The 14329-nt window shown below is 43.8% G+C and overlaps 1 protein-coding gene across 19 annotated transcripts in view; it reads right to left on the minus strand.

The window, feature by feature from the left end:
* The window catches only part of CADPS (calcium dependent secretion activator), a 434367-nt gene extending 420286 nt beyond the window's left edge, over positions 1–14081 (minus strand). For 8 of the 19 annotated variants that reach the window (XM_087708812.1, XM_087708811.1, XM_087708807.1 and 5 more), the window contains exon 1: positions 13118–14081. In XM_087708812.1, coding sequence (XP_087564938.1) covers positions 13118–13486 — 369 coding nt within the window. In that variant the 5' untranslated portion in view covers positions 13487–14081. The remainder of the gene's footprint in view (positions 1–13117) is intronic. The other 11 variants (XM_087708803.1, XM_087708810.1, XM_087708798.1 and 8 more) reach the window with 2 other exon arrangements.
* Positions 14082–14329: the final 248 nt, after the last annotated feature.

A 14329-nucleotide genomic window follows, 5' to 3' on the forward strand; every position in this document is an offset into this window, starting at 1 on the left:
GCCTCTGGAGGCAACTCGTTCTAGAGGTAACTTACTACTGAAAAGTAGGCTCAGCCTCAACCCATGCCTCCTTATTTGTGTACAGCCTGCCCTTGGATGTTTCCCTTTGCCCACCATCGCCTTGATTGTACTGGCTGTCCTCATCTCATGCCTCTTCTCAGTCTGACCCCAAGCCCTGCTGCTTTTTCCCATGCCAAAAGACAAACACTGATATCATACACTTAAATAGCAATAGTACTTAGACTTATATACCGCTTCACAGTGCTTTACAGCCTCTCTAAGTGGTTTACACAGTCGGCATGTTGCCTCCAACAATGTGGGTCCTCATTTTATCAACCACGGAAGGATGAAAGTCAACCTTGAGCCAGCGAGACTTGAACTGCCAAACTGCAGGCAGCCAGCGGTCAGCATTCTAACCACTGCGCCACCGTGGCTCATAAATGCAACCATTTCATACAGCATATACTGGTAGTCCTTGACTTATAACCATTTATTTAGTGACCATTTGAAGTCACAACAGCACTGAAAAAAGTGACTTATGACCGTTTTTCACACTTACGACTCTAACAGCATCCCCATGGTGACATACTCAAACTTCAGGCACTGGCCAACTGGCATGTATTTATGACAGTTGCACTGTCCTGGGGTCATGTGATCACCATTGGTAAACTTCTCAGCCAATCTTCGACAAGCAAACTCAGTGAGAGAATGCAGATTCACTTACTGACTGCATGATTCACTTCATGACGGCAGCGATTTGTTTAATAACTATGGCAAAAAAAAGATTGTAAAATGTGGCAAAAGCAACTTAGCAACTGCCTTGCTTAGCAATAGAACTTCTGGGCTCAATTACGGTCATAAATCAAGGACTACCTACATATTAAAGTGTAAGACCTACCCAGAGAAAGGAAAAAGCTCAGGAACTGCCTGTCTGGCATAGAAAATTGAGAAGTCACAGCAATAGGGAAACTCTAACTCTCTCTCCCTCTCTCCCTCTCCCCCTTTCTTTCTCCCTCCCTCCCTCTTCCTCCTTCCCTCCCTCTCATCTCTCCCTCTTCCTCCCTCCCCTCCCTCTCTTTCCCTCATTCCCTCCTTCTTCCTTCCTCCCTCTCCCTCTCCCCCTCCCACCCCACTCTCTCTTCCTCCCTCTGCCTCTCTCCCTCCCTCGCTCTCCCCTCCCTCTCTCTTCCTCCCCCCTCCCTCCCCCTCCCCCCTCTCTGAATGTAATAGCTGGCAATCCAAATTGAACACCTGGCAAGTTGCTTGCTGAAGCTTCCCAATCCTGACAGTATTTTCTTAAGACGGCTTAAAATCAAGGTGGCATTAATACTGGATAGGAGAAGCTTAAGAATGCAATGCAGATATGCAGTATGTGGACTCAAGCTATAAATAATCTTCTGAGAGAGAGAGAGAGAGAGAGAGAGAGAGAGAGAGAGAGAGAGAGAGAGAGAGAGAGAGAGAGAGAGAGAGAGAGAGAAAGAGAGAGAAAGAGAGAAAGAGAGAGAGAGAGAGAGAGAGAGAGAGAGATGTGTTTCATGGATAAAAGAAGAGCCCAAAGAAGTGTTTACAGTGCAATTGTGTTATTGATTATATCTTTAAGAGAATAATTCATGATAAATGATGGACTGCTAACCCACAACACGGTCATATTAAAACAATTCACCAGAAACTTGGGCTGAAAAGTAATTTATTTGCATTCCCATTTTTGTTAGTTGCTTTCTCAAGATGGAGAAGGGTAAATATTTAAAGTGCAGTTAAATTAAGCCGGGTAAGGTCGCTGTAAAAGGAACGGCTGGGATATGTTCACTTCGTCTATCTCCAACATGGCATTTCATGCTTAGCACGCTTTCCTTTCAACATGAGAGCGCTGCATGAAATTGGCTCTGGTTTAAAATGATACATCACTAGAGGCATCACTAACTTTGTCTAGATTTTTATTTATTTTAATGAAATGTTGCATATGTATTTACATCCCGGCAAGAAAACCAACAAAAGTAATCCAGGCAATACTGCCTGAATATAATTTGTGAATTATTTTTTGCCAATTCCTCTAGACACCCTATTTCTCACTACTGATTACAAGGAAAATCTGCTTCTTGCCATGTGAAACCTGCTCTCTTTTATACTGTGTTGGCATAACATAATTTCCTGATGCCACTGCTAACATCTTCCCTAAAGCAATCTAACTTCTTGCCTACAAGTTCTGATTAATCATCCACTTTGACTGAATGGTTCCGACCTCATCTGGTGTGTGTGGGGTGGGGGGAAATGACTCAACTTTTATGTTTCAAAAAACAGGGAAGAAGTTTTACGCTCGGAATAATAATGTCAAACCCAACTCAGATTTCCTTGAAGTCTTGTAGTTTTACCAAACGACACTGAGGACATTCTAAAGCTGGTTAAGACATTACTTTATACCACACGGAGAGAGATGACACCCCCAAGATACAGGGGTGGATTCTGGCAGAGACTACTGTTGGTTCACTCAGGGACGTACTAGGCACATGCACTTGATGTGCACTGTGGGCGCATGTGCAATACAACTAAAATTGCAACTAAATACAAATACAACGAGGAAACAAGATGGCGCCGCTGTAGGTGCCGCCTGGAGAACTGGTTCGGGGGCGTGGCAGGCCTGGGACGCTGCCAATTCCAGTCTGAACCAGCAGGAACACACCATGCCAAGATATGAACTGTTCCCCTCCTTTCCAATTTCCTTGAAGAGCTCTGCAGATAGTGGTCTCTCAAACTGTGGCATTGCTCAATTACTCGTCCCAAAATATGATTTTAATTGCAGAACTTGTCAATAAATGAGGATTAGTGCATATTTAATATATATTTAAAATGTTCCCTTCAGTCTTTAACTAGAAATAAATGAACAGCTGATCCATTATTAAAGACATTCAGCATACGTCGTTGTTATTTCCAGTCAAGGAACCAAAGAATCTATTTTGAATGCCCTGAGTTACTAGAATAGGAGTACAGGTAGTGCTCGACTTACAGCAGTTCATTTAGTGACCATTCAATTTACAATGGCCCTGAATAAGGTGAGTTATGGCCATTTTTCACACTTGCAATTTTTGTAGCATCCTCATGAACATGTGATCAAAATTCGGAAGCTTAGCAACTGGTTCATACTTAGGACCGGGCTCTCCTGCAGCCCTTTGTCAGCGAAAACAGAGCTCGGGGAGGCTGTGCACACCTTGGTTTTGGGCTGAGATGGCTTCCTGTACCCTCTGCCACCAAAAACAGACATCGGGGAGGCTGCGCGAGCTGGCCGTGCCCCCATAGACATACCTCCCTGGGCCCCCAGGTCAAACGTAACCCTGATGCATCCCTCAATGAAATCAAGTTGGACACCCCTGTTCTAGATAGTAAGGTGAGATTTTAAATGTGAAGAAATGATCCCTCCTAAGAAAAGTTGTCTGTCTTTATATGTCACAGTCAACAGCCCCCTGCAGCAACTATGAGTATGAAACCAAACAGGGGTGGACCTTTTGACCATCAATCCACTCTGCAGCAAAACAAAACAAAACAAAAAAATAGAAACAGGTTAGTTCATTCACTGTCCACATCCTAGACCAGTGATGGTGAACCTTTTTGGCCCGGGGGGCATGTGAGCATCAGAAAATGAACTTCTGGTTTCTGGCATGCATGCGCATGTGCCGATCATCTGGCCGGTGTGCATGCTCATGCTGGAAAATGGAAGGGTAGTTCTTCTGGTTTCTGGCACTGCTGCATGCACAAAGGCCAACTGATCGTTGTGTGCACGTGTGCACCAGAAACCCCGAAGAGGAACAGGCTACGCCCCACGTGCCAGGCGACATGGCTCCGCATGCCACTTTGGGCACATGTGCCATAGATTCACCATCATGGTCCTAGACAATTCTGCAATTCTGATCACACGCCTCTGCGAATAGGCAGGGGAAACCTTCAGAGCAAAACATTTTAAGTGAACCAAGCCATAATTTATAGAAAATGTTCTCTCTCTCTCCTCTCTCTCCCCCACCCTCTCCCTCCCCCTCCCCCTCTCTCTTTCCCTCTCTCTTTCCCTCCCTCTCCCTTCCTCTTTCTCTCTCTCCCTTCTCCTCTCTTTCCTTCCCCCTTCTCGCTCCCTGCCTCTCTCCCTGTCCCCCTCTCTCCCCCTCTCTCCCTCCCTCCCTCCCTCCCTATCTCTCCCTCTCTCTCTCTTTTTGTCTTGGGACTGGTTGGAAAGGGGAGACTGGGAGAGAGCGGGGGTGGATGGGGGTGGAAGAGAGAGGCAGAGCCACATCCAAGATACCTTGAAGCTGTTTTATCTTGGAGGAAATTCATCCCCCAATATAGCAATGAAGCAGATCATCACTAGCAGCTGAATGAGCCGTTTGAGAAGGAGGTTGCACCTCTGTGTCTCCCAATTAATTAAATAGTTCAGTTAACTCCATGCTTTCAACATCCAATTCTGGATTTTAAAAAAAACGAAAACCCACAGCATTAACTCTGAAGAGACCTGGCCAGTTTGCAAACAGTCCTTAAATTTACAACTTTTATTAACCCAGAGAAGAAACTACAGTACATTTCAGGAACCAAACCATTACCAGTTGTTGTTATAATTTGCTTTGGTACATTACTATACCTCTTCCTATGTTCTCTGATTCCTCCCCCCCCCATAGCCTATTTATATTTTTATTTAAGTAAATCCCTTTTGAAATGCATTAGTGATGAGTGTAGAGTTTAAGTGCTTTGATGATTATGACAATTAGGATGTCTATGAAAATATTTAGCGATAGGTTATTCAATCCCCTTGCTGGCTGCTGTGTTTTCTCTTTGAGGGCTCAAGACAATTGTGCACATTAGTAAAGTTCCTGCATCTATAACCAATCTTGCCCATTACATATTTTAGAGTGGATTATCCTCCTTCTAGTCAGAAAACATTCTCAGCGGATCAGAAATATGCATACTTCAAAAGCAAGTCCATTAAAGAAATAGCTTTTCCCTATTTTTAAAGGATAAATTATGAATATTACAAAGCTGATGTAAGTGGTAATCTCTAACATTTCCACAATCCTTTAATATTTGCTGTCAGCATTTATTCAAAGTGCAGGTAATTACATTATTGCACTGCTAGTATTTTACATTTTGTTCATCATAACATCTTATAGTTGGAGAGCAAAGGATTTTATATGATCACAAAATAGAATGGGGCTTTATAAAGATGGCCCGTTGGTACCTAAGAATGCTTTTGTACAACCAAATTAAGGTCCATCTAGTTCAGCTTTCACATTTCAAGAATGATTTAATCTGAGGTTTCCAAGAGCTCATAAAATATAGGACTCCCAGAAAGCATAAAAGTTGATTATATCATTTACCTACATTGCGTCTTATTAGCCCACTCACTCCATATAGAAGGATTCTTTGGAGAATATGTGTCATTTTCCTGAAACATGTATATCATCTGCAACATCAGCAGTTGCTGATGATATTCACTCTATTCACTCCTAATACAACTTTTTGTTAGAAGATAGGGACTCTACATCATGTGGACCAGGGGTGTCAAACTCACGTTGTCACAGCAGTGTCATGTGATATACCTTGACTCCTTTGCTAAACAAGGTGTGGGTGTGGCGAGGGTGTGATGTATCTGGCCTGAGGGCTGCAAGTTTGACAGCCCAGTTGTAGATCGATGAATAGGGACAATGGTGGGATTCAAATAATTTAACAACCGGTTTGCCCAGGGTCAGGCTGGGCCACACCTCCAACGACAGCCAACCTGACCCTGGGCAAACCAGTTGTTAAATTACAACCCCACCCCACCCCTGCTATCAAAGTGGATCCTGGGCACTGTGCTGCAATGGAGAAAGAACGGTCGGCATGAGGGAAGGAGGAACAGGGAGAAGAAAGAGAGAAAGTGGCATTCTTCTTCCCTTGTACCAGCTGCTCCGTTGCTTGTTTCTCTATTGCAGTGCAGCACCCAGGATCCATTTTGATAGTGGGGGGTGTAATTTAACAATCCTGATTCACCTGAATTGGTGCAAACCAGCTGAATCCCACCACTGGATAGGGAACATGGAAAAGGTAGTGTCAAAAACACCTGGAAGGTCAAGGGTTACTTATGGGTATTCTATAAATGTCTCATGTATCATTCAATGGTGGAGAAAGCAAGGTTGTCATATGACAGAGCCAGTTTGGTCTAGTAACTAGGCTAGTACAGGTAACCTAGTTACAAGTTACAACTGTTTGTTTAGTGACCATTCAAAGGTACAATGGCACTGAAAAATGTGACGTATGTCCGTTTTCCACAGTTACGACCTTAGCAGCATCCCCATGATCATGTGATCAAAATTCAGATGCTTGGCAACTGGTTCATATTTATGACCATTGCTGTGTACCAAGGTCATGCAATCACCTTTTGCGACCTTCTCACAAGCAAAGACATTGGGGAAGCCAGATTCATTTACTGGGTTATTAACTTATCCACTGCAGTGATTCACTTAACAACTGTGGCAAGAAAGGTCATAAAATGAGGCAAACCTTACTTTAAAAATGTCTCGATTAACTACAGAAATGTTGGGTTCAATTTTGATCATAAGTTGAGGACTCTCTCTGTAAGTGGGTGACTGTCCATTCACATTTTAGCCATGAAAGCCAGCTGGGGGATTTTGGACCAGTCACTTTCTCTCTCATTCCAACCCATATTCACAGGGTTGTGGGGGAAAATAGGAGGAGGAAAATGTGTGGGAAAATATTTGCCGCCTTGAATTATTTGTAAACGAATAAAGGGCAGGATGCAAAGAAGTACAGTAAATAAATAAATAAACTCTGATCATGCTGAGCTGATGAAGTAAAACATTTCAGAAATCAATATTGCAGAACGAAATTGACAAATTCATTATGATGGGGGTTTTTTAAGCAGACCATGAGAACTAAGTTTTATTATCCATGAAAATTCAGTCCACTCTTACAAATTTCAAATCTTGAGAAAATTCCATGTATATTTTTTTTGCTGAAAAATCTAGCAAGAATGTCAGTCGGGGGAGTGACGATGACAATCCATAATGGCATTCCATGGGATTCAGAGGACTCAAAGGTACTTTTTCAAGAGGCAACTGGAATTTCTGGGGTTTTTTCCCCCTTTGATGACGTTTCGCTTCCCATCCAAGAAGCATCTTCAGCTCTGATTTAGAGGAAATTCCAAGTGTTGCCTCCAGGCAGAGTTAAGCTTAGCAGTTTCATACAGAGAATGTAGTCCTACTGTAGCTGGACATCTGTAGAAAAACCCCTGGTTAAATTATATGAAAGTTGTTTTCCCACTTAATTGTTATGCTTCTCAAACAAACTCTGTAGTGTTTCGCTATGGGGAATTGGAGAGTATCTTTATTCAGTTTACATTTTTGACTGAAAACTACTTGAGTTAATTCATCAGGAACTATGATTCCTGACATAAAGCCATTTCAATCTATCATATCGTTCCTTGCACTTGCCCATAATCCTTTGGAGGTGCAATTCATGATAGCAATAGTAATAGCAATAGCACTCAGACGTATATACCGCTTCACAGTGCTTTACAGCCCTCTCTAAGCCGTTTACAGAGTCAGCATATTGCCCTCAACAATCTGGGTCCTCATTTTACCCACCTCGGAAGATTGGAAGGCTGAGTCAACCTTGAGCCTGGTGAGATTTGAACTGCCAAACTGCAGGCAGCCGGCAGTCAGCAGAAGTAGACTGCAGTACTACACTCTAACCACTGCGGCACCATGGCTCTTGATTATGATTATGGTCATGATTATGACTTAAGGCATGTTGCACATCTTAGAGCAGGGCTGTCAAACTTGCAGCCAGCAGGTCAGATGCCTCATGCGCTGCCCACGGCCATGCCCAGTTTAGCAAAGGGGGAAAAGTCCCGATATGTGACGTGATGCTGCTGTCACAATGTGAGTTTGACACCCCCATCTTAGTGCATCATGCTGGGGTGGAGTTTTTTTTGAAGGCAGAGGTCTGTTCAGGGTTAACCTCCCCAAGAATTTAAACCCTTCTTTTGGTCCCACCATCTGTTGAGTCACATTTGGCAGGAATACCAAAAAAAGGACCTTCTTGGTGGTTGCTCTCTAATTCTGGATTTTCCTTCTCTTTGTTGTTCTTTTGCCCGGAGGAAGAAATTGTTTTATTCCAACAAGCTGTTAGTTTTAAGATGTCTTTAAACAAAAAACAAGAAGCTTTTAAACAGGTGTAAATGTCTTTAGATTTATTTTCTCCAATGTTTCATTAACATGTTGTATTTTATCAGTACTGTATGGCTGCGAGCAATACAGAGTGCTACTTATTGGAAGAGTTAGAACATGAATTTAGCAAGTACATGATAAATTAAGAAACCTGCAACTGATACAAAGGACCGTAATCCTTGTCTGCCTGAAGGAGACAAGAAGTTAAATTGTACTATTCGGTGGCATGTCCCTAATCAATAAGCACAACAGTGTAACTGCTGCTTAGCAATTGTGTGACAAAATCATGTGTCAAAAACCGCCTTCCTTGGGAGAGACTGTTTAATTTGGGTGGGGAAGAGAAGAGAAGAAAGCTATGTGTAGGAGAGAGAAAAACCTGAATAAAACAAAGCCAAGACTCTGTCTCAGAATACTAAAATCTCTGTCAACAGTTCCAAGTGGATCTGGAACAAATGAGTCATTTTACTGTAGCAAATATATTTCTAAAATCAATCTGTTTGAAACAGCACATGAGCTCTCATCTCAATCCCTATAAAAATATCTTTAAAAAAACACCACTCAGGTTGTCCAAACTTCGATTGATTGGTATAAAAGAAACGTAACACTGGGTACACCATAGGAAAACCACAAAGTGAACTCATTTCACTTTTTAATTTGTCAGTAAGAAAGAGCTGCACTGTTTTTGGATTGAAAAGTAGCCTTGTAAATGCATGAACATAGTAGCTGCCTGAAACTTATTAAAGCAGCTGCATCTTTCTCCCACATTTGGCTAGCGGCTTCTGATTCCAGGGGAAACTGTGGCTATGTTGAAGGGGTACAGATAGATGTGCTATTTTTGCTCTTGTACTCTAAAGGAAATGCAGAATCAAATTCAAAGTGCAACCCTTATGCATGATTTTATAAATAAGTCATGCACATATGCCTCTTGCATGCAATATCCTAAAGTCAATCTATCATTTTTCTAGTTAAAAGAATCCCAATATTTAACCTAAAGGGAAAAATATCTGAAAAACCCTGAAGAACTACTATTAGCTAGATTAGACAGTACTTTGAGATATGAATTGTATTATTGTTGTTTTGATTCAGTACAAGGATACATACAGTATATTCATGTTGTTCAACATTACTTTTTTCCTTCCCTGGTCACATTTCCTGGGCTCTTTGCTTCTGACAATGCTAGTTCTCATTTCACCATAATCTGATTGGCTCTTGTTGAACATGATTGTTGTTCAGTTACACAACGTACATGGTAGATATAGCATTTTCCCCTCCTCCTTCTTACAGCAGCCCGACACAACAGGTAACATTCGACTTTACAGATTGCAAGTCAAGGCCAATCAATGATCATGGCTTATCAGACCTTTGAATCAAAGTTTTCCAAGATATGGAGGCCAAATTTTCTGATCCATTTTGTTTATCACCACATTATTATTATTTTTTTGCAAAACCTAATGAATGTTTCACATTTAATTTTTCCCTAACCCAGACGAAGAATATACAAATGGTGAAAATATAACTTTGCCCATAACATGTTATTGCACAATGCCGGAGTTCCAAGACCAGGATATAAAATTTAATTGGTATTATTATCAGGGTATGACACACAGCTAAGAAACATATGTAAGAATCTGGCTTTCTGTCCACATCAAAATCTTCAAACTGTGTTGACCTGATATGCTTTCCTACTTCCTTATGCTTGAATGGACTAATAATAGCTTTGTGGCATGACAGAGCTGAATGAATGTCATCCTCATCAATATGTCCTAGAGTCATTTTGGTATAGAAAGGTCATTGGCAGAAATGAAACTAATCTACAATTCCTCAGAATTAGACTTTCTAAGAGTAATTGAATTTAAATGTGATTTTTTTTGTGTGATTGGTAGGGCAATGATTACAAAGGAACCACAAATGTATCAGAGATTCATTTTGACTGGAAAATAGGAATATGGGAAGAGGCAGTCATAACTAAGTTTGCTGGGTTTCTTTGGCAAAAACACGCATTCAAATTGATCTGTGACGGATGATGTTATTTTTGTCACGTTCATATCCTGCCTTTCCTCAGGATACTCAAAGTGGTGCTTTTGTGAGTCGCCATTTTTTTTCTTCATCTTATCACTGTGTGAATTAGATTGAATTAATATCTGATGAGTAAGTCCCATAGTTGGCTAAAGAATTTCCTGATTCTCCTGGACCCAATTCATTTCCGCAAATATTCCTGTAAAATTGACAGGTGTCCTTTTCATTGGTTGCCAAATTAAATCAGTCACAGTCAGTCAGTCAGTCAGCCTGCCTGCCTGCTGCGTGCCTGCCTGCCTACCTACAGTACCTACCTACCTACCTACCTACCTACCTACCTACCTACCTACCTACCTACCAGCTATCATCTATCAGTTCTCCGTCTCTCTCCCCCTACCTCTCTCTTATAGTGTCACCCATTTCACAAAACAGTCACAAAAAGTGACTCTGCCTGTGCCAGAGTCCACCTGAGTGCCTCTCTCTTTAATTCTGAATTAGTTTTCTCCATGTTAAGACATGGGTTTGCTAGTAGTTTCCTTTCCGTGCATCCCATCAGTCATGTTAAGCATTATGATTGGAGAAGAGCATTTCTGTATAACAGGAAGCTATTATTCATTCAGAAAAATACACACGAGCGCAAACATGCTTTGCAGGCCAAGCAGTGGATTACTCAGCTTTCTGCCCTGCAAACACTTATGTTGGTACCAGAATATAAATCCAATGGTTGCGTGTCTATGGCTGTTTACAAGGCAAAGATTGGGACAGTCGACAGAAGAATTTGCTATTTTTCTTTAAAAACATCATTTTCTCATTTATTTTGATAGAAATTTGAAAGGATGTAAACAATCATTGTTCCAGCATCTTAATGTAAACAGTTCATACCTTAGTCTAATTACATAGTGGAAAACTCTTCTCTGAAAGATGGCTTTGCAATATATCAGTGGAAAGTTTCCCTTATATCCCAGACTTTCCCTATAAAAGTCATAATCGTCTATGTACGTACTTCTTCCCCACAAAAATCCCATTTCACTCAGTGAGACTTAATGGCCACAAATACTAACTATTTGATACTAACTGGAATGTTACTTTGAGTTCGACAGTAAGACATCCTAGGATAAAAATATGCCACAAATTCATCAGCTGACCTTGGGAAAAATCACATATATTTTTCCTTATCTAAATCTGATTTCAAATGTAAAAATCCTCCAGCATTCATTTCTGCTTTGTTTCTAGGACATACCAAACAAAAAGCTAATATGAAATCACTTTTTATTTTCAATATACTAACTGTTCAGTAGAAAATACCCGTCCTACGGAATATAGAATTAAATACAGATATTTTAAGCACATTACCCAGAAAGAATGGATAGCAATGAAGCATCAAATATATGAACCTTTACATTCCCCTTTTGGATTGTTCTAGTTTTTGCAGCTTCTTAGTTGTTGTTTAAATTTAGTGTATTTGTACTGTATGTTTACTACTACAAGCCATCAAGATCACAAGACTTAACTCTGCAGGCATCGCTGTCCCTGGTCATAGAATTTTGCAGGACCCATCTGTGCAGGCTGCTTTCAAAGGGAGGGGAGGAGAAGAAGTGAAGTGAACTAACGTGAAACATGTTCCACTATTGTTAGAGATCAAACACTGCAGCAAGAAGTGTAATGGCTAGAGCATCTTCAGCAAGGACACAGAAACATCCCAGAAATAATTGGTTCTCTCCGTGGCATGAGCACAGCAGGTGAGTGTATCGGCATAACCTTCCAGGAGAGCAATGGATTGGCCATTTCTCCCAAGAAAATCCTGAGAAAGACATGAGGAACTCTTTGGGAATGGCAGAGGACAAAGGACAAGTCTCAAGCTCAAGATGTACCCCTCCCTCTAACTCTCTGCTTTTCCTCTCCTTTGGCATAAGGAGATTGGAGCAAAATGCCAACTCCCTCTTAGCATTAGCTGCAGTTATGTAAGGCCACAAGGGGAAAAGCAGCCAAGAAAGGCAATAGGTCATCTGACCTCTTGCTGACATGAATGCTGCCGATGCAGTAACGCTTGGACTTCTTGGTCCTGCTGAGGATTTGTTTTACACTCCCTCCCCAACTCTCGGGGAGGGAGTGTGCTTACTCTCTGCCTCTCCCAGAAAGTACTATGACTCCATGGACACGTGAGGCCTTGTGTCCCCCTGATGTCCTTCCAGCTTCCTCGGCTCCTGCTGCATTCTCCTGCTGCAGACGTCACCAGCCTCTGCTCAGGTTCCATCTCTGTGGACAGGCTGATGGACCTGAACCAGGAGAGCTGTTTTCAGACCTTGACTTGGCAAGAGCATTGACCCTACTCTCAGCCAGAGAACAGCTGCTAGCCAGGGGACGGACTTGGGAGTCCCAGCAAATGTTTGAGGTGTTTTTAATTCCCAGGGAGAGAGATCTCACAGAGGTGCCAGACTCACTCACTCACTCTGTGTGTGTGTGTGTGCGCACATGAATGCACGCGTGTCTATCTGTCTGTCTCTCCCTCCCTCCCTCCTTCCTCTCCCCCCCTCTCTCACACACACCAAACACAAGTTGCTTTTCCCTTGAGCTTTGGGGACTGCTAACAACCTTCCTCCAGAGGATCTTGCAAAGAGAGATGATCTCACAGCTCTACATAAACTCTCTCATTGCTAAACCCCCTTCAACACTGCCCCTCAACCCGTAGGAAAACTTACAAAGGAAAGGGCCCTGGACACAGCCTGTTTGGAGAAACTTTCGGCGGTCCCCACTTCCTTGTCCTGACTCTGAATTCTGACGTGTGCCAGGTAGTGCTTCTCCATACTCAGATGCCTCGGACCCTCCCCAGTTATTTCTCTGGACAGGTCTGGTTTCCTCAACCGACCTGCCTACCTCTGTTGTTCCCCTTAGCAAGACTTTACCTTTTGTTGCCTCCGTGCCATATCGGTGGGCTGCTTGGCATTGAATGGGTAGGCGATGCACCTCATGACGAAGACGTAAAGCTGCAGCTTCTTCTTCCTCTCTTCTTCCTCCTTTTGCAGCCTTTCCAGCTCTTCCTTCTCCTTCTCGCTCACCACCGAGGGGCTCGGGCTGGAAGGCCGGACGCTGCTTCCGCTGCGGCTGCTGGGTTGCAGCCCGCCGCTACTCCCGCCACCGCCGCCCCCAGAGCTCTCGCTGGTCCGGCTGGGAGAGAGCCGAGCCCCCGAGGCGGCTGGAGCCAACACTTCCTTGCTGCTCTCCTCTTCCACGATCTCATCGGATTCTTCCTCACTGGACGACGGGTCCAGCATGTTGACCGCAGACTAGTGCCCGCACTCGGCGGGTGCGAACGAGACTACCGGGGCAGCGGCACAAAAGCCCGGACGGATTGCTCTGGCGCCCTTCCTTCAACGCCTCCCCGGCTCCTCCTGCCTGCTTTCGCAATCGCAACTAAAGGAGGGAGAAGATCCCCAGCCGATCGAGGGGGGTGGGGGTGGGTGGGAGAAAGGAGCCTTCAACGAAGAGCGGCGGAGGCAGCGGACGGCGGAGAACGCACCGCCGCCGTCTTCCCCAAGCTTACGTGGGTTTATGGCTTTAACTCTTGCCTCCCCAGGCGGGCTCCGCTGCTAGGGAGAGAAAGAGAGCGAGATCAAAGGCTGCTGTCCGCCAGCTTACTCTTCATCCAGGGAGGCCGGTTCGGTCCCTCCAGCTCTCTTTTTCTCTCTTTCTCACTCACTCGCTCACACACACTCTCTCTCTCTTTCTGTGGGGAGAACCGAAGGGGCTCTGCCGCGCCTTATCCTTCCCTCTGGCTCCTTTCCTCCTTACAGCAATTCCTTGCTAAGGGAATAAAGCCGCAGCGCTGAGGAGCTCTCCAAGGTGCTGAGCCGCGAGTCACCAACTGCAGCGGCACCGAGAGCGCTCGGTCAGTGCAGAAGCAGCAGCGGCAGCAATAAGCAGAACGGCCCACCCCTGACTGCGCAAGCTCAGTGCTGCCTCCTCCTCCTCCTTTTCCTACCTCCTCTCCGCGCGCGCGGGCGCCGCACATGACTGTTTGCGAAAATGAAGCCCCCACCCTCGAGAGGTATTTGCCCTTACCTCACCTGCTCCCGCCCGCCCAGCCCCGCCTCGCCATGGCGTGGCGCGGTTTTTTC

Source organism: Thamnophis sirtalis, unplaced genomic scaffold, assembly GCF_051295495.1.
Source record: "Thamnophis sirtalis isolate CommonGarterSnake01/CBP01778 unplaced genomic scaffold, rThaSir2_p1.2 scaffold_3, whole genome shotgun sequence".
In the NCBI taxonomy this organism is placed as follows: domain Eukaryota; kingdom Metazoa; phylum Chordata; class Lepidosauria; order Squamata; family Natricidae; genus Thamnophis; species Thamnophis sirtalis.